This window comes from Agelaius tricolor, unplaced genomic scaffold, assembly GCF_023055355.1.
Source record: "Agelaius tricolor isolate 1412-34295 unplaced genomic scaffold, bAgeTri1.0.p SCAF_5, whole genome shotgun sequence".
Taxonomy (NCBI): domain Eukaryota; kingdom Metazoa; phylum Chordata; class Aves; order Passeriformes; family Icteridae; genus Agelaius; species Agelaius tricolor.
Genome location: NW_027269265.1, coordinates 45580989 through 45601812, shown reverse-complemented (window position 1 = coordinate 45601812; position 20824 = coordinate 45580989). Strand labels below are relative to the sequence as shown.

General features: G+C 43.1%; 1 protein-coding gene across 3 annotated transcripts in view; it reads right to left on the bottom strand.

Moving 5' to 3' along the window:
- TSPAN4 (tetraspanin 4) overlaps window positions 1-20824 on the bottom strand; it is a 420581-nt gene that overhangs the window by 189220 nt on the left and 210537 nt on the right. For 2 of the 3 annotated variants that reach the window (XM_071427692.1, XM_071427693.1), the window contains exon 4: window positions 2040-2119. In XM_071427692.1, coding sequence (XP_071283793.1) covers window positions 2040-2102 — 63 coding nt within the window. In that variant the 5' untranslated portion in view covers window positions 2103-2119. Of the gene's footprint in view, window positions 1-2039; window positions 2998-20824 lie in introns of those variants that run through there. The other variant, XM_071427691.1, reaches the window with a different exon arrangement.

The window sequence follows — 20824 nt, the reverse complement described above, 5'->3', positions numbered from 1 at the left end:
TTTAAAAATCATCTCTTTTCAGTTACTTTCTTCACTGTGAGAAGGTGAAGAGCTGCATCTATTACAACTCCATGCTGTGCAAACCTCATTTGGACATGATGATCATCCATCACTCCTGCTGTGCAGGTAGCATGTGAAAGGGAAACAAACCAGAGATCGTGCTGCAGTCAGTATGTGACACCACCCACTGCCCTGCTCGCATGCTTCAGTTCACCTAGAGCCCAGCTGCCACACAGGCATCCTCTTTTTGGGACCCCTGCCTTTTCTCTGCCTCCAAGTACAGCTTAGAGCAGCTCTGATGGTTTTAGGAGGGAGACAGAAACCTCTCTTTCTCTCCCAAAATATTAAGGCGTTCCTACTGAAAAGCATGCCAAAGATATATCATTATGTGCAACCTTGCCTTTGTAAATACACACACATTACTTGCAGCAGTACCTCTTCTCATCACATGGGTATGTTTCAGTGGAAGATAAATATTGCAAGAGAAATCAGAATGCGTGTATCCTTTGAGGCAGTGCTGTGCATAATCCTGAAAAGAGCTATTAATGCCAGCACCCTACTTCTTTTCTCTAGCTCACACTTCAACTAACTGTCAGTGCTATCTATAATCTCAACCAGGGACAGTCAGTAGAGGCACAAAACTTAAAAAAGCAAGAAGGATATTGTTTGTCTTTTTCAGAAAGCTCTGGAGTAAGCTGCAATAAATATTAGATGATTTTTAGGGAAGCAGAAGCAACCAAAATTAGCCTTGAAAGACAGAATGCAGCCTTAACAACACTCTTTCTACCAACTCACCTAGGATGCAAAGAGAGCAGCTTCCTTGTGTTTCACAGCTCTGGTTAGTGCTGTGCCAATTCAGGGGACTTGCACTAGTTTGTCACATCCTGACTCTTGGTATGGCTCAGGTCAGCAGGAGTTGCCTGCACTTTGTGTTTTCTGATGCACTGCAGCATGCCTGGCTTCAAACAGCTGTACAGCAGCGCACACTAGAGAACAACTCTCTCCATCTCACAGCCCTCCGAGCACCTCCAACAAGTCAGGAGAGCACAGCCAGTAACAGGGCACAGTAACATCCAGCTGCAAACACACACCCCCTCCTCAAGTGCCACGACAGGAGGGGTGTCGCTCCACAATACTCCTCATTTCCCTCAGCATGTTCATAAGCCACTTGGGAGGAACAAGCCCTCTAAAGGCACCTCCTGAGGATCGTGTAACAGACCTTCTCATGTATGATTCTGGACAAGAAACTGAACTAGAAATCCTGTCCTGCCCTAGCAAACGTGCTACTACTCCCTTTTTTACAGGACTAGCAGCATTTGTGACGTGGGTCCCCCCCACTCGCTTCTTTAGTCTCAGCTACAGCCTACACTCCATTACAAGGGAGTTAAGTGCCCAGCCACCTAATTTATTAAAAAGATGATGACACACGCATGCCTCACAGTGATTTGATAAGCTCCTGGCACAGAGCAGCAGCCCCAGAAGCAGAGAGGAGCGCTCTGGTCTCTCTCCACCCACGTCTTCAACAGGGAATGGCAGTGCCAGGACCCACCACTGACAGCAACAGAGAATGATTACCTAGAGATTCCTGATACAGGCTTTAATGTGCTGATGTACCAAGTATGCATCATGCCATCTGCAATAAAGCAACAGATGTAAGCACGTGCTGAACCTCACAACCATGAATGGTCTCAGCTATTTCTCTAGGACTATGCATAACTTTTGAGGCAAACACATAAGAATGAAAGATCAGGGCACAAAAAAGTATAAGCTCTCACTGGAACAAAGTGATGAAGGCATTCGTGCAACTGACCTCTATAAACACACTCTTTTGTCTTCTACCACAGTTTTGAAATGCAGCTGGAGGCCAGGAATTGAGAGGATGAAAAAAACCCTCTACAGGTTATCTATGCAAATTAATGAGGCCACAAAAGCAGTAGCCTAGGCACCACTTTGTTCAAGTTTAAAAGCAGCAACAAGTTCACCTTCCATCTCAGTAAACAGACACAAAAACCGTTCCACAGTTCCAAACATGTACTCACCCAGAAGAGAAGGTTGAAAACAAACATTAGGTACTTGATACACTGCAGGCAGTTGTGAGCCATGCTGCACCTCTTCAGTTCTAGGAGAAAAATAAATGAGAGATCCAGGTAAAAGACAACGTACTTGTTTCCCTTGGGGGTCGTGTACTTAGCCTTGGTGGCCTTCGGGCCAGGGTTGGTATGAAATCCAAAAAAAGAGTTGCTGGCAGCCCCAAACTGGCCACCATACATGCTGCTGTATCGACGGAAGGCGCCATTTGGGAAACTGTAATCCTTGCTGTCCAGGGAAGGGCTCCTGTGATAGGTGGACTCATCGGTGCTGGACCTGCGCATGGTGGCTTCAGCTGTCCCGTTCCTGCTGCTCTGACAGCCGTCGGTGAAAGGTTGGTGATCTTCCTTCCTTCCTGCTCCTTCTCCTCGCTAAGAATCCCCTATTGCTTTGCACCAGCTGTTCTTTCGTCTGCCATCCTGCCAAGGAGTTACGCGTGCTGTGCGGCAGCAAAGTTGGTGAACTGAAGTCTGCTTAGCCAGAAGTTAGGGAGCAGCGTGCTTCCATATGAGAAAGACTTCTGCACAAGTAAACATTCCCGTCACTGTCACGATCGTCCCTCCCGGCCCACCCCGCTACCAGGGAAGGAAAAATCAGACAGAGATATACTGTACCCAGAGCAAAGAATTTTAAAAAAAGGAACCGTGACCTCGCTCGGCTCGCAAATGCCATACAAAACCCCGGCTCCGCACGCCACGCACAGACAAGAGAGTGCCGCTGCCCGAGACCCGCGGCAGGCAGGGGCAGGGATTATCCGAAAGGCGAGCAGCTGCCGTGGCGCTTTCCCGCCGCCCGCATCGCTGCGCCCCGCGCCGCCGGGCTCACTCGGCGCATCCCCGCATCCCGCTCCCGCGGCGGCCGCCTGTGGAACGCCGGCCCCGGCGCTCCATTCCCGGCGTGGCCGCCCCTCCTCCGAGCGCCGCGCCAATGGCGCTGCCCGCCCGCCCGGCCCCGGCCCACGGCCCGCCCTCACAGCCCCGCCCGGGGCCGCGGCTCCCCCCCGCCCCCAAACTCCGAGCGCGGCGAAACCGCGCGGAGCCCCGACCTGGGCGCAGGTGGCTGTGCGGGGCTGCTCGGGTGCGCAGGCGGCGCTGCCGAAAGGAACGGGAATAAGTGCGTGCAGTGAAGGATTGGTACGCAAAGCGCCGGGGATGCTCCGCGGGGAGCGGGGTCAGGACACACCGTGCTCCCCTTGCCGGAAGGCTCGTTTGTTCCGCTGCAGATCCATCACCGGGATGCTCCTAATTCGCTCCGTCCCGCGGAATCATCACTCAGCAACACGTATGGCCAGGTCATTTGTCCCCTGTCAGAACGCACTGATCGGCATCAAGCTCCGTACGCTGGGGAGCACTTCCCTAAAATCTGACAGCTCCCACAGGCAGTAAAGAGTTGAAAATGTGCCACACACAACTTTTTCGGGAAGGAAATATCTTACTGAAACTGTGGCAATTACAGTATTAATACTCAGGAAAGCAAGACTCATTTACCATCTTTGCCCCAAACTCCCTGTGCAAGTAATTCACTCGTCTCTGTATATGCCACCTCCTTATCTGTCTGCCTCCCTCTCTGTCTGCCCTTTGATTTTGACTGCAACTTACTGAAACTACATCAAAAGATGGCTGGCTAACATTTTTTTACAACGCCTGCCCAGCAGAGAATTAATCAAGATGAAAACAGATTTCCTTCCTGAAGCATCTTGCCAGTCTCAGCATAAATCAAGAGACATGGGCACCAATTAATTAAAGAACAAATTAGTAAAAGTAAAATGAGCTGGTTTTGCACATAGCCTAAGCAGTTCACCCCTGCAAACTACCCTCTAATTCTGTTAATTAACTAACTGCAAACTTAGAGTCTAATTATTTCTTCTCATTTCCTCCACAAACTATAAATACACTGACCATACCTGGTGCAAGCTTTAGAAAGAAAGAACCTGAGCACAAAACACAAGGGTAATAACTCCTGCACCATCTGTCTCAGTAACTTTGATGAGTTACAACTTTCCAGTTTTTTATTTCCCTACCTCCAAAATTAGTTTTCTACTCCCCTCCCTTTCCTGCACAATATGAACTCTGCCCTCCTTAAACGAATCTTCCTTCCCTAGCAAATAAAGATGGTCCAATGGAAGCAGATCTGTTCTCAGAGTTCCCAATATACTGTTAATTTTCCCTGTGCTACCAAACTGTTCTGCCTCCACCCTTTCTCCTCACCTGTATTACAACTAGACCAGTTTAGTAACAGTAACCCAAAAATGATTCAAATTTTTTCTGTTTTCTGTCAGTATGTAAAAATGCCTGTGCACAAAGCACCATATTAAATGGTGAAAGAAAAACTGGGTACAGCTCAGCACACAAATTATGCTGAAGCAGTGACAAGTCAGATAACTGTGATTTAACAAGGGTGCCCATGGTACTGCATTTAACAGAGGAGAATTTGGCATATTTACCGTAAACTAGACAACTGAAGCCCAAAGGCAGCTCATTGCTATCTGGATAAGAAAAGGGTTAGAAATCACTTGCTTCCCCCTTTCCTGAAGGCGAGAAATCATCAATTCTTAAGAGAATTAAGTCCTTAATACAGTGGAATAATTCATAAAGCCAGGGTCTAAGGTAGAAGGAAGAATTTCTAAATGTTTGTTTTAAATAAAAAGTAATAAACACCAACACACAGTGTATATATTTCAGACAGATGCAGAAAATGTTTTAGGAAGGCTGGGGTCCTGCATAACCCTTACAATAAAGGGTATTTTTCCTCCAGCCTCTTTTCACCATCGTCCTGTAGCACACCTCATGGAAATGACAACTTTTTTTAAAGCACTGAAGTGTAAAATGTAGTTCTCAAGTAGTTGCTGTTCTTTCTCATTACAATAACAACAGTTAATTAGAAACAGAGTCATTTAGTAAATAGGCATTACAATCATTCTTTTATTAAATCTTCCTCACCAGGAACCCCAGTCAGAATCTCTAGCCTAAATGGGAAACCCTTGAGAAAGCAATGTTGCACCAACAGGCTAACTGCAGCTTGGCTGACATGCTCACATGAGGGAGTGATGTCCTGCATGGGGACTGGGGGAAATCAATGAAGGGAGAAGGGCTGCTGAACTCTACTCTTGCCCATCTCTGGTGTGAAGTGAATGGAAAGGGCATTTCCATTCACTTCACACCAGAGAAGTGGGACCCATGCTGACATTTTAGCTGTTTAACAATAAAGTGATGTGTGAACCAAGAAGAACAAACCTTGGAAGCATTGCATCACTGGGGCATTGTGTCTAAAGGGTGACCCAAAGGACAGGCAAATTAGAGCTTTCACAAAACTTTTTGTTAATGACTGAGCCTAAAATCACGGTGTGGACCTAGTGACCTCTGTTCACCTCTGCTTAACATCTATTTTTTCTCTCCCCAGCTGCATCTCTATATTCTCATCCTGTGGCCAATTCATATTGATTCCTCTACACAAGAAAGCAAGCACTGTGCAGTCTCGCCAGCAGAGGTTCAATTTGTATTGATTCTGGTGGCACGCTACCATTTAGGTTATAACAACTCTGTCCCTGCCACTTTGAGTGGAGTGCTGGTAACCCTTCCCTGACTCCAGCCAAAACCCTGGCTCTGAAAGAGAAGAGGCAGCAGACTCACTCTAATGACACCAGGTGAACTCCAGGCAATAAACTGTAAAAGGCTTGGGCATCAGGGGGCAGATCTCTTAACTGTGTTATCCCTCACACCCTTTATCTGAGCAGCCTCAGCTTTGGCTTTCACCTGAAGGCACACAGCCCACACTTTGCACCTCACCCTGAGCTGCAGCCTCCACAGACCCCACGCCACCTCCCTTATTATTTTGAACACTGCTTTCTCTTCTTCCACCATGATTTAACATTCATGACCACAAGACATCAGTGCTTCAGCTCACACAAAATGCAGCACTAATTCACCTCCTCATTAATTTAGTCTCATTAGTCCCTTAATGGTTGCACTGGTTTTCCCCCTACTAATGCCTCTTGTCACTGTCTTCAAAATTCTGCATACCTGCTCCATCATCCTAATGGAACAACCCACTTTGAATTAACCTCAGTAGACTTTGTTAAGTGACCCACAAAATAAAATTTTTAAGAACACTGCTAGAAGGTATCAGTGAAATACACTATATAAAACAGGGTATGGATGTGACAACTGCTCCCATTCTGCAACAGAGGAGTGTGCAAAGGCATGCACGTGATAGGTGACATCAGTCCCAGCAGCTTCAGCGAACAACCTGAATAAGAGCAAACATTACTACAGGAGTGGCATCTTCTTGTGAGTTACTAGCTTTGCTTCACACCACAGCACTGAAATCAGCTAAGAGTGATCAACGGTGAATACACTCCAAATGCTCAACTTTTCATTTCATGTACATACAGAGATCACCACAGAAAAGTGTTAATCAAACCTGTCTTTTTCTTCAGCAATATGCATGGAGAGAAATCCCTTGTTTGCTCACCCAGTGCACTCTTTGCAGCTATTGTTTGCTTATGTTTGATTCAGTGATGCAGGTTTTATAAAAATTGTACCTCTTCCAAAAGTCTAAGAGAAACATCTCTTCTGACTGGAGGGTGAATCAAAGTTCAGGGCCAAGCGGGCTGTTTCAGCTAGGAGGAAAAAAAGCCTTGTGATGGAGTCTTTGATTTGTTTGCTTTTGTATATTCATTTTGCATGAGTATAAATGACTAAAAGAGCAAAGCAAAGAGAGTGAGGATATGATTTTTAACCTGTCAGCCTCACACTGCCACAGGTTTTCAGTCTCTGCTCAACCGTGCCCAGGACTGTTTAGTGTCTCTAAGTGACAGAGTGGGATCCAGCACACCCTCACCAGGTTTGCAGATGCCAGCAAGCTGAGTGGTGCAGTCCCCACACCTGAGGGATGGGATGCCCTCCACAGGGATCTGGACAAGCTCTAAAAGTGGGTCCATGGAAACCTCATGAGCTTCAACAAGGCCAAGTGCAAGATGCTGCACCTGGGTTGGGGCAACCTCCAGTATCAGCCCAGGCTGGGGGAGGAAGGGATTGAGAGCAGCCCTGCCCAGAGGGACTTGGGGGTACTGGCCAGCATGGCCAGCAGGTTGAGGGGGGTGATTCTGCCCCTCTGCTCTGATGAGGGCCCATGTGGAATAGTACATCCAGCTCTAGAGTCCTCATTTCAAGGAAGATATGGACCTGTTGGGAGTGGGTCTGCAGGAGGGACACAAAAGCAATCAGAGGGCTGGAACACCTTCCCTAATGGGAAAGACTGGAAGAGTTCAGGTTGCTCACCCTGGAGAAGAGGAGGCTCCAGGGAGACCTCACTGCAGCCTTTCAGTAACTGAATGGGGCTTTAAAGAAAGATGGGGACAGGCATTTTAATAGGACCTGTAGCCATGGGGTAAGGGGTAATGTTTCTAAACTAAAAGAGAATCAATTCAGATTATATATATTTAAGGAAAAATTTTTTTACAGTGAGATGATTAAACACTGGAGGAAGTTGCCCAAAGAGGTTGTAGATGCCCCATCCCTGGAAACATTCCAGGTCAATTCAAGCAGCTTTCAACAGTTTTCCTCCCTCAATCCTGCTCTCTCCTAAAAATTCACATGGTGCAATGAGTCTGCACATGTTGCCAAAGATTTTAAGCCAAGTGCAAGTGGGTCAGAAGGGGAGCCATAAAGCCAGCTCCCAAACCAAGCACCAGACTTGTTAAAGAAGTCCCCTAAGAAACTGGTAAATCAAGCAATATCAGTTCTACTCTGGGTTGCAGATCCTTCAGCTCAAAGAGTAGGACCATGAGGCTGTAAGCTGAGGAAATCTCTAGAATCTTTTGTTTTCAAAAGAAATAGGAATGTTTTTAATAAGTGAAGCAGAAGACAGTATGCTTCACTGCAACCTCAAACTTATCACACACCTAAGAACCCAGACCTTCCCTTTTATTTCCAGGGTCCCTGCTCGTCCATTAGCAATTTCAGTACCTGTAAAAGGTTATAGTTGCTGGAAAGGGTTGAGCCCTGGATTGCATGGGCAGGAGAACACGGTCAGCCATTCTAGAGATTTCCTCAGCTAATACAAAAATCTGTTGATATTCACAGTTGTACCTACAACTACTTGAAATATTTACTGATGTCTCCAACAAAACTTTGAAAACACATTCCAGGCACAAGCAATTTCGCTTATATAGCAGACTTCAGGGTTGGTTGGTTTGCTGTTTGTTTGGTTTCTTTCATTTTCTTTCTATTTTTTTTCTTTATAAATAAGAAAATTTGCATTTTAAAAAAATCTTCAATACTTAATAGCTCATCTCCTTCTGCTCACATGTCACCTGAAGTCATGATCTTTGGTTTATGGCATAATTAGTTGCTATGGAAATAACATAATCATAGACACAGAGAAAATATTCTAGGTATGATTTGCAATGCTCTTTATTTAAGCCTGTGCACAAGTAACTTTGCAGAAACCTCATTTCTTTTTACGTGCTCTCATCTGCATAAATGCTGCCATCACCTCTGCCTGTGGATTCTGACTGACTGCTATTCCTACATGAATGACTCAGGCTAAAGGCATTTCCTTCACCCATACTGGAGCACCTGTGTGTTCAAACAGTGCTGAGAGTGTACATACATGCAGAATAGCTGCTGCCAAGTCAGACTAAACAAATAAATCTCTTAAAAATTATCTGGTATCAGCCCCCAAAGCCCTGTGCACCACAGAGCTCTCTTGCTATTTGTGCTTTCTGGGCTTTTGTCATCCTGTTCTTTTCTAATGATTTCTTTTGTCCAATACTAAAATTTTTAAAGTAAGGAGATTCCTTGTTTCCCCAGGAAATTCTGCATATTTGAGACCTACACAGAGAGGATTATTGCTGCAAATAAAAGACAAGCAGTGCCAGTCTGCAAATTCCTGAAGAAGCAGAAAGCCTGCTTCCCTACTAATGTCCTCAGTAATAAAGAATGAAAGAGCAGAAATAAAGAACCCATCTGATATGCCATACAAGAAGAGTTGTAGCCTAAATAAAACTTTTGTCAAGACCTATCTTTGTGGTGTCAGCAGGTCCTAGCAGCACAGATGCAATTTATGTGCTAGTTTTCTTAAAATCAGGTTACCTGCTCTAACCTGAGAGATCAGCTGACATTCAAAGAAACACCATTTCAAACACACATGTGGTACTCAGGATCTTTCTGTCAAGTATAAAGTAATCAGGCATGAAAATCTTTCAACTGCACAGTTCCAATGAAAGGATAAAGTTATTGTGAAGGAGAAGCAGAGAAAACAATATAATGACTTAGAAAAACTCAAGGATTCAATAATGTTCACTAACTAGTGTCTGCCTTGTAACATCTTTATGGATTTTTTCCTTGGAGACTCAAAATGGATTCTCTTCTTGTCTGGCATTCTTAAAAACAGGACTAAGGTTTTGCACACACATGAGTGGGAAGCAAAGTTCACATAACCATATTTCAGCTCCAATTCCAAAGCAATGAAGGCCCAGAAGCGCTCACTGACCTCACAGGCACCCGAGCGAGCGCTCCGCACATTGAAGAATCAGGTCACAGAGAGCCCATTTCAACTGAGTACTCAACCACAGTTTTCACTGCTTTGAGATATTCATGGACTAAAATAGTAAGCATACATTAAATGCTTTCATGGGTGTGATTGGACATGAGGAGAAATGCAGTGTTTCAAAGGCTTCAGATCAAGCTGGACTCTGCACGTGCTGCTGCAGCAGAAGGAATTCCCCCCCTGAGCACACACCTTTGAGGCTGCTGACCCACAGATCTGCTGGCTGGGAGGTGCCTTCAGCCAACAGAACAGGGTTTGAAATGGGGTGAGGAGTTCTTCTACCAACAATTCAGTCAGCAGATGTGAGCAAGCACACCAAGACCCCAGGAACGGCCAGAGAAGTGATCTCTGCTGCTGCACTGCTGGGCCTGCACCCATCTCTTCAGAGCCAAAAGTCCTCAACTTGCTCACAGCTCCCTTAGGCTCCCCTTCCAAAACCCAAAGGTGTGTTGGAGAGAGCTTAAAATTTAACAACTGAAATAAAAAAGAGCTTCCAACAAATTAAAAGAGTATTTGAAAGGGAATAATACAGAAAACTACTATGTGATAATTATATATTGAGATTAAAATGTAATGAACTTGTACAAAGAAAATGCAAGTGGCCATATATCTCCTCACATATAAGATTACCAGCTATTGTTTCTTTTCTTAATACTGTATAGAATCACCAGAGTTGTATCATCCCACATAGTAAAAGTAAACAGCAGTGGATCTCTTATCCTTGCCATCTCTGTAACCATTCAAGCAAAAATAAAGGAGCTTCTGATGTTAAAAAATAAAAATAAATAAATAATTCTGGGCAGGAGCACAAGCTTTGACTTTTTGGTTTGCTATTCTGAGTATTCGTAACAGTGAACAGTTAAAATGACTTGAGGACTGCTAGCAGCAGGCACACATTTAAATACATATTTGAACAAACACAGAAATAAACAATTTAAAACAATAGCCTAGGATTTACAGTCCTAATAAGCATATTAGTGAGTACAATAGTGCTAATGTTTGAAATAAAAATTTTCTTTTGGAATAAAAAGTATCACCTGCACTAGAAAGCATATATTTGTATTTACTTCTTCACATCACCACAATTCAGCTCTTTTTATTTGTCACTGTCAAAATATGTAAGTAAACTCATGTTCCTAAGGGTACATCTACACAAAATGAAGAGGCACCTGTATTTTACAGCAGAATACATGTCCTATCCTTTCTGCAAAACACACCTAAATTCAGTTACCAAAACATAATGCAGAAGCTCTAGTTCAGCAAACTCAAGATGTCTAAAAAAAAAAAAAAAAAAAAAAAAAGAGAAACTCATCCCTATTTATTAAGGTGCTTAATGCTATTAAACTTTCATCATGGAGGCTTTGTTTGGACAGAAATAAGGATATAACTTAGAGTTTTAATGATACAGAATGAAAGATAATTGGTGCTTAAATTAAGATGCTCATTGCAAAGGTACTACCAAAGTATCTGTTTAGTCTTTAGAGTCATCACCTATTTTGCATACTGTCTAAGATTCTGCATTTAATCAACACCAAATTTGTGCCTAAATTGCACCTGAGCATTTGTGCTCAGTGTTTTCTATTAGTCTCTAGTAGGCTTTCAGACATTCCTACTCTGTAAGAAACACTCATCACAGGACCTTTGCAAAATTTAATCCTGCTAAATAAATCTAAGCTCTAGCATACGCTAAACTGCTAAAAATGCAAGGTCAACCTCTTCTGCAGTCTGACCTCCAAGCAGTTTGTTTGCTGTGTTACATTTATGAGGATGTTTATGAAAGCAGATTTATACACTAAAAAATTATTCTGCATCAAATCACCACGAAGCCATCTAAAAAGGACCTTTTTCACAGAAAAAGGGTATCTGTTCCATAATGGTTTTTAGAAATGACAGGGAATGCACTAAGAAAAACCAGGCCTCCTGATTTCTCTATTCTGCATTCCTGCCTTTAAAAAGGATCTCTTATTTGATGGGGAAAGAAGACCTCCTTAGCAAAATATTTATTTTACACGTATTTCCAGATATCTAAAGCATATTAAGCTTCTGCATAGCTCTGGTATTGCTAATGATATTTATCTCAAATAACACATGATTATGAGCCTATAAAACTTTAATTAAGATGCTTTATAGCCTTTTATAGCTGTCACCCAAACCTATGCTGTAGGGTAAACTATACTTTTAATTTCTATTTGTGATGTTTAAACTGTGCAAAGAAATTCATTACAATAGAAGCTAGTTATTGTTTCTTAGAAGGCTACACAAATTCCTTGGTCCAAGTCCTTTTGGATAAACCAAACAAGTAATTTTTGTTTGCTTCCATTTTGGAATTCCTATGTGGTCAGCCAATTTAAAAAAAAAATTCATTTCTATGAGTGGTCATACTCAGAGGAGGTGGCATTCAATTTTTTATGCAAGATAGAGGCAGGAGGATTGAGTCCAAGACTCCCTCTACCACTGTGGAATGGGATTTCTTTATTGGTCTGTTTAAGACAGGATAGGTGTGACAAGTATGACAGGACAGATGTGACAGGGCACTAAAGCTCCAAAAACTGAGAGGAAAGAAGGGCTGACATCCCCAGCAGAGCCTGCAAGGGCTCCCTGCTGGCCTGCCAGCTCTGTGGGGCAGAAAAGCAGTCCCAAAGGCATCCTGGACACCTTTTCCTTCAGACAGCTCTTAGACCCTGTCCTACAGTGAAATATGTATCACCTCTCTCACCTAAAAAAACAACAACAGGAAGAACTTCAAGAGAAACATACCCCTTACAAATTTTTTTAAATGCAACCCAAAAAGAAATCAAATCAGTTTCTCAATAAGCAATTGAAACTAGAAAATGTCCCTTTAAAATGACTCACAGTGCTGCATGTGGCAGTCTGATGGCAGCTTCAGTCGTGCTACGAGCCCAGCATCATCCTGGCCTGGCCTCAGGTGCTGCTCCAACAGCAAACTCTGCTAGAAAGGGAACCAAGCCAAAGCTGGCTTTGCCAAGACAGAGGTGCAAATCTGATTTTTCTTCATGGAGTAAGTTACAGACCCTGCAAACTCAAGCCAGTTGCAGCTGGAAGCTGACAGCTTCAGATGAGAGGAATTTATCATTATTATTTTAGTATGAGAGCAGTTCACTGATTGCAGCTTGACAACTCAAGTTAATTAGTTGATGAAGGGTCTAATACACTCTGGCTGGCTCCACATCTGTGGATGATGACACAATCAGTAGAATGAAATCCATACTTAAATGGTCTTTGGTCTTTTTAATCCTAAACTACAGATCACAAAATCCACATAACAAAACCTAGAGATCAGAGGAACTACACAAGAGGTTCCCCTTTCTCTGGCCCTCGGGACAGTCTGGTCTCTGCTGCTTAGTGAAGCTCATAAACAGACAGACCTGACTTCAAAAGCATCCTCTTTTCTTCCTGGACTCCCAGTGGTTCTCAATAATAAGACAACTGGTTTGAGCACAGCCTGGCAATGTTCCCTTATGGCTGCTCTCCCCAGCAGGGAAATGCCAAGCTGCAGGCTTTCCTCTGCTCCTGCCAAGCACCAGGTGGGATTTACCCACCCTGTCAAAGGGATTATGTCAAGATCATCTGGCCCCACCTATCAATGCTCTGATGCTATTTTGCATCAAAACTTATGATCTATTCCAGTTCTTACCAACTGACACCTAAAACAGCATGTGAGGCCATGATATCCCAAGCTCCTAAGAAATCCCAGAGAGGCACAAACGACAGGGAAATCTGGCTGGAAAGTGATCTACGTGGGGCTGGAGCCACTGAAAGCCACTAAGCAGTGAGGAAGGGGTAGAGCATTGCCTGTTGGGAACAACAGGCTGTGCCTGGTAGATAGACCTGGAGCCTCTACTGAAGAAATTCAGCCAGCCCTCTGCCAGACTCCACATGTAACTGCAGAGCATAACTGTAAATCTCTCCATGGCCCCAAGCTTTTAGCAAAGAGAAAAGCATTTTTTTCCTCTGCCTTCCCTATTCAGATTTTTCACTTTTCAGGGCACAGCCTGCATCTTGTCTTCCCTTTTTACTTAGCACCTAGGAAGATGAACTGCACTTACAAGTGCTCTCTTAAATCAAAAGCAGGAGAGACAACTGCAAAAATCCCTGGGTATATCTGAGACGTGATCAATCAGGGGTTGCTGGAGAGCAATCAAGAGAAAGGAGGTCACTTCCTACAGACAAAGACAATGAAATTCCAAGACCAGCAGCTCTGGTTCCCAGAAATGATGGGCAATGTAACCCAGCAGCCATCTCACCTTAGTCTCCCCAGTCCTGAAAGGGGCTGCAGAGAAAGGCACACAGTTATGGGCACAAAACCACCATTTAGTAAGAGATGTACACAACAAACAGAAATGGCTGGCCAGGGAACCTGCTTCTGGCATGCTTTAATCTCATTTTAATCATCCACACAAGGATTTTGTCAATGGAGCTTGTATCCCTCTAACAGAAACATTTCAGTCCTGAATAACTGCTTGTCTATGCTTCTTGAAGTACCATAAAAGCAGATGAAGATTTTTTTGTGTATGTTATAGGACTGTTTCCTCCCAGTCTGACAGTAGCACAAAGGAGTTCACTTCAACAGCTTTCCATGATTTAAGTTTATTTTTTTGACCATGCTGAGTTCTGACAGAAGAGAGGTTCCAGTGAGGGCCATGCTTTATTCTACTTCTACTAGGCTGCTATTGAAAATCTTAGGATGAATCAGGACAGCACAGAAGCTGCAATAATGTTTGAGCATTCAAAGGACCTCAAAGATTATTTTTTTGTTATTGCGATCCAAACAAAAAACAAAAACACTTTTCATGTTGACATTAATTTCTATAACATGGCTTTAAAAACAAAACAACCCCAAAATTCAATAGAGTGTACCCAGGATGGCAATGCCTCAAAATTTGAAGCAGTGTGTTGGCATTTTTCCCAGAAAAAAAATATATACCCGTGTATCCACACACTTATTTTCTTTTTTTTTTTTTTTTTTTTTGTAAAATCAATGAAGCTCTGGGGTTTATTCCCACTTCAGTCAGTCAGAGGCAGAGATAGGCTGGTGTGTGCAGTACATGAACATTTGAGAAGCAGTTTGATTACCTGAACTGTGTGTGTGCATCAGAAGTAGCAAACAGCAAGGCTCTCTCAAATCCATGATGCTGAAGCCTTATCCTTCCTAGCCAACACAGAGATCCTAATTTGAGGGCTGCCTGTGTTTCTAGGACAGAGTTATTAGGCTATAATAAGCAGGCTCCTAACAGCAGGCTGATGAGATTAAAAGAATCCCCTTGGTCATCCCCAGCCAGTTGTGAACAAATCCCTACACCAATAGCAAGGCTGGCCAGGGCTTTTCTGTGGGATCAGGTTACAGAAGTTCCTAATCTTAAATCCTCCACCCAACTTACTGTGATGATGTCTGCAGCTCTGTCTGAGCCAGCCAGAAGTGTGACTCATTTTTTGTGGTAACAGGGAAGAAGAGATGCAGTTCCACACACACCCTTACACACTCCTGAAGAGGCATCTGAATGCTGTCCAAAACTTAATTACATGGCATGACAAGCTCTGACAATTAGCTAAGTAGACTGCATGATGGATAGGATTTTAAATAAGGATCTTACAAGGGGGAAACTCTGGAACAGGCATCGCTATTGTCATAACATTCTGAGCTGTCATGAAACCCCAGGACCAACAAGAAAACCATACAGGCTTCACAACTGTGACTGAAAAGGAAAGAAAAGACCCTGGGGGGAAAGGACCTATTTAATTGCATCTGTACCTCACATCCATCATCAGGACTTCATCCCCTTCCAAGAGGGCAGGACCATAGAAGGATTTGGGTCTGCTCCAGACTCCAGATGACCCCCATGAAGCAGAAAGAGACCAGAACCACTCCCTGCTCTCACTGGAGCGGGAAGAGGCGTTCTCTGTCAAATCACATCAGAGGTCACAGGCACGTCAGTCCCTCTACAGAAGTCAGCAGGCCCAGCACTTTTGACACCAGCTAGATCCAAAACTGGACTGCCTCTAAAACTCCCCATGTTTCCACTCCAAACAACCCCGAAGGTTGCTGCTCCTCCGTCACTGAAGAGTTTTGGCAAAGGGCTTTAGCTGCTGCATCCCATTTGTATTCCTCTGATGGCTGCCTGTGGAAATCAGTTTCACTCACACAGCTCTCCCCTCTTTGGGGTAAGAAAACAGTGCTCCCACTTCTCAGATTTCTCACTTTGTGTGCATAAGAGAGGGAAAGGGAGGCAAGGATTTCAGAATAGTAAAAACCCAGAGTGACTTGACAGCAAGCAAATCATCACTTTGTAGTGTTCATGGCAACAGCTTTTGGCATTGCAGGCAAAAAACAATTCATTACACAACAAATCAACTACAAGCTTGTATTTACAAGGCAGATTTTCAGTGCAGCCAATTACTATACATGCTGTGGTGACTAAAAGTCTTATGCTACCGTTTACAGATTATCTATGAGATGACTCAGTTTTAATGAAAAAATAATTGAGGAATGTACTAAATAAATAGGGAAGATGGGTTTCAGTGGAAGCTGGGTGCCTGTTTTCCTTCTATGCATGTGAAAATCTACCTGTCACAAGTAGAGTAGAAACATATTTTAGTCACAAAAAACAATGTTTCAAATATTTGCTTCACAATTGCTATTCTTCTATGATACACTGGTTGGCAGTTTCTTTTCCCTGACTGGCTGACTCCCTGGACCTTTCAAAGGTTTCAGGTTGGTTCTGGATGTACGCTTATAATGAATATATTTTAACAAGCATGTGTCAGTGAATACACTTTCATAAAAAGCTAGATTCTTAAGAACTTCACTGATGTCCCTGAGGAATGGTTAATTTAAAGGGTTTTATATTTATTTTAAAACTTATTTTGGAGTTGGACTTTGTCAGAGTTGAGCAGCAACTTGCCAGCCCATTTTTCTTCTTTAGAATTAAGATCAAACATCTCTCTAGATAAGAGCATTGAAGCACTGTTCACTTAAACTACATCTGCTTTTAACACCATATGCTAATTAACCTTTGAATTTCGATATGAATCCCCCAGTGGCCCAAGCTCTTCAGTCACGATTCAGATGTGTAAGCAAGATTGTCAGACACTGCAAAACAACTTAACTACAAGTAAATCAAAAGCACTGGATGTTTACACCAATTGAGAACCCAGCCAACCGTCCTAAAATTGCAGAGGCTTCCACTCAGGTAAGCAGCACTGCTGAAGTATTTCTCCCCCATGGATATGCTGCCTTTTTCATTCCTGTTAATGCAGTAAGAAATATCTGCAGCAGCATTTCTGAACCGTGGCCTGGGATTTGCCTAGAATTCTCCCTTTCTTTGAGTATGGGCTGTGTTTCAGTTGAGCTCTGAGTGCCAAGGCTCAGCTCACAGAGCTGATATTGCTGGGGCACAGGTGAGATGCCCTTCCCCCAAGCTGTCACCACCCTCGCTGCAGAAGCAGCTGCCAACCCAGCCTCAGCATCTATGGGAGACCCTCACATGTCACAGTGTTGGATTCCCTCTTGCTCCTCCATCTGGGAGCACAGCCATCCCCTCTCCCTCTCAAGGCAAGCAGCCAGGAAGAGCCAGAAATCACTTCCCACTGTTATTTGCTACCTGACAATCCTCGTACCAGAGCCAGCTCCATCTGAGAATCTTTTAGATCTAATTTTCCTTTCAGGCAAAAGGGTAGCACAACACTGCTGCCAAGTATATGTTTTGTTATAGCTTCCCATTGCTGCTGAATATCACAGTTTATTCCATATCAGGCTGTTAATCAAAGCTCTGTTTTATGTTTTTCAAAGTGTTTTGGAAGGTACATGATCTGAACAAAGACTGCCCAGGACAGTGGCACTGTGCAATACTGCATGGAAATTTCCCTGAAACAGATAAGAGGAGGAAGAAGAATAGCTCCCTAGGGTAAGGACCAACACAGCCATGGCAATGAGAAAGCTACTGGGATTTATCAGCTCAGCTAGTGCTTATTCCAAAATTCGAATGTTCTTTTCCTTCTCCCTGTGTGGGCCAGCCTAGCACACACTGAAGTCAGCAGGAGATCTACCTATGAGAGTGAAGGGCACATAGGCAAACCTTAGAGAAACTTTTTCATTTAGAGAATAACAAAGTCAGCTCCCTATAGATGTGAAAGGGCTAAATTTCAGACATCCACAGCTACTTTACTGACAGCTGCCCTTCTATACTGATCCTCTGGTGTTCAAAAACCTTGATGCGCCTCCCAGTGTGCTGAACAAGAGGATTAGATCTGACCTTTTGAGAAAATAAGCAAGGGAAAGTTGTGGGTCAGTCCACCTTGCACATGAAACAACAAAAAGGACTAAGACTTTGTCCCTAAAAATTACTTTCAGAGGTTTTCACAGTGAAGCTATTTCAGCCATTCCATTTCTTACACAATCCTCCAGTGCTGGGTACATCATTCGATCCCTGTGCTTCAGTTCTGCTCTCCAGCCCTTTGTTGTTTATGCTATCTCTCATCAGCTTCTTGAGGCTTCTAGGTAGCAGTGCACCACTACTACAGATGGGCATGCTGTATGGCAACAGCAAGAACAGCCTGAGGATAATGACACGGAGGAGGTACCCAGCACACACCTGACACATGGTTATGAGCACAGGGACACGAATTCGCTAACACATAATGTATGCTAAGATGCTTTCTAATGGTGTTAATGGGTGCCAAGAAAGAGCTTTTCTAACTTTACTGTTAATTACCACTATAACAACTACTAGTCTTCACTGAAGTGTTTTCTGCTTTTACTAGAAGAGCAATTACATACAGTTAGTCACTTCAGTGTTACTTACTCTGTGCTCCATCATTACCCCATCTGGATGAAAACTCACTTCAACAAGAACAAGTATTACAACCCATGTGTTGATTTGATTCCTGTGAGACAGGTCTGAAAATGGAGGTCTCCCACATTGCTATTGTCTTGGCATTGTCCTGAAGTAGTTCACTAATAGATAGCACTCAGTAGAAGTGAGAGAAAACACCATAGAAATGGGAAAACACAGTATGGACAGGTGGTGATAGTGAAAAGGAGTGAGACATGCTGTCATCACATAGAGTATTTTAGCTGTGCTTAAAAAAATCACATACCAAAAGAAGCTGCTAGCCACACAGTCAAAGCCAAGAATTTTGTTAGATTTGGGCAAGCAGTACAGAACAGCTTCATATTTCCAAAATATACAGCTTTTCCAGAGTGGCACCTACTGCATTCCTACATGCTGATGCAAAACCACAGCACTGGAGCCACTTGTCCAAGGTCTGAGCAAACTGCAGAGAGTCTACCCCAAGCCCTGCTCTGCCTTTCCTCTCTCAACATATTCAAGTATGTTTCCAAGAAGGGAACAAGCTGTTGTTCAGCCACAATGACAAGTGTCCACAAGGGAAGGGTTCACTCTTTATAGCTGATAGATATGTATGTTGAAAAGGTGCAAGCACAAACACCTTTGAAGCCAACCACCCAAATGTTAATAATCAAGTTTAGGGGCTCAGCATGCTATTTCAGATGAAGCCAAAGAATTATTTTATAACAAGTGGATGTGGAAAGACAATGCAGTGTAGGCAGGTACTGCAGTACAAACTAATATTCATTAACAAGCTAGCATTTTTTCAAAGGCCAAAGGACAGCTCTGCCACAGGGATACAAAAAATACGAGGACATGTGAGGTGGATTTTGGCAGTGGATGTTATAGCACGTAAAGTATATGTGAAATAAGTATCAATAAATGTACCCTCCAGCTACTCCTTTTACTCTTTCTTTGCTACTGACACTTATATTATAAAAAAGCATCTTTTTGGCTCACAGAAAGATCTTGTTCAAACCACTTCTTCAAGACATGCTTCATAAATCCTATTTGCAGCATAAATCATACCTTTAAACAAATTATATTTAGAGGAAATTATTTCCAAATGTAGTTGCTTAGTATATGGAGTAAAGCCATCCCTTATATTAAAATTCACGTCAGTAATATTTCAGCCTGCATGGTAGCAAATAAAGGAACCACACACAAGTCCACTTAATATATCTTTACACGGCTTAAAATATACTTCTTCCCAGTTTTTATTAATTTTTTCCAAAGAGGTAGAAAAGCTGAAAGCCTTCATAGCCCCACAGTCCTAGAGCCTTTTATCATATTGCTAGGGTGAGAAATGCACTTCAGTTGGTTTCACCAGCACATCCCACATAAGACAGTCTTTTTAAAAAGTCCCATAAAAGTCTCTTCAAGAAAGAGGCTGCCAGAGCTTGAATCAAAGCTGATGGATGGGAATTACTTGATCAAAGCGTGAGAACAGAAAAGCATTTTTATTAAATGATCTTATGCTTAAATGTCTTTGTACCTTTACTCATTGATCTGGATCTGGGCTTTAACAACAGCTCTTTCCAAATCTGTTACTGGCAAGAGACTTTTGTGCACTGCACCACGTCACATACCCCACCCACTGCAAGTAACAAAAGCCCTAATCAATAGAAATGCAACTGGATTTTTGGTCATGAACACAAAGAGTCACTATTTGGTCTTTTTTATTATGCCTGCACATGCAATTTTCTTGGTACTCAAGACAGAGTATTGGTCTAAAATCATCACCTTATGATGGTGATTTAGGGCAGAAGAGCTGTAATTACTATCTAAATGTGATAATTCATATCAAGCAATGAGGTTCTCGTTTATATTGTTAATTTACAAATAACAAATATGGGGGGGGAATAGATAATATGCTGTTTCTTCACTTCCTTTCTCTTGGCCTTTTATCTACCTCACACCCAAATACTCCCTTCTGATAAAAGTGGGAGTTTCCTGGCTTTTTGGTTCAATACTTTCTTCTGACTTAGAAATTTTTCTGAAATACATCTTTTATTGCTGATAATCTGTATGTTACTAAACCTAAACCAAAACAACAGTAAACCCCGAAGTTTTGCCCTCTGTACCAACAGAGAAGGCACCATCAGCCTCACACAGAAATTGCTCAGGGGCCCTAATCTGTCGGAAGATAAATGAGAGAAAAGCCAAGTTTCCAAATGCCCTCTGCTGGCACCTGTCAGTATTACTAACAATCCCACCCGTTCGTAAACTGCAAAGCTCTTTCTGAAGGGTTACCCTTTGAGGATCTCTTTAACAGGCTGCAGAACCCAGCTGTCCTCCTGCCACAGCACCCAGCAGCCAAG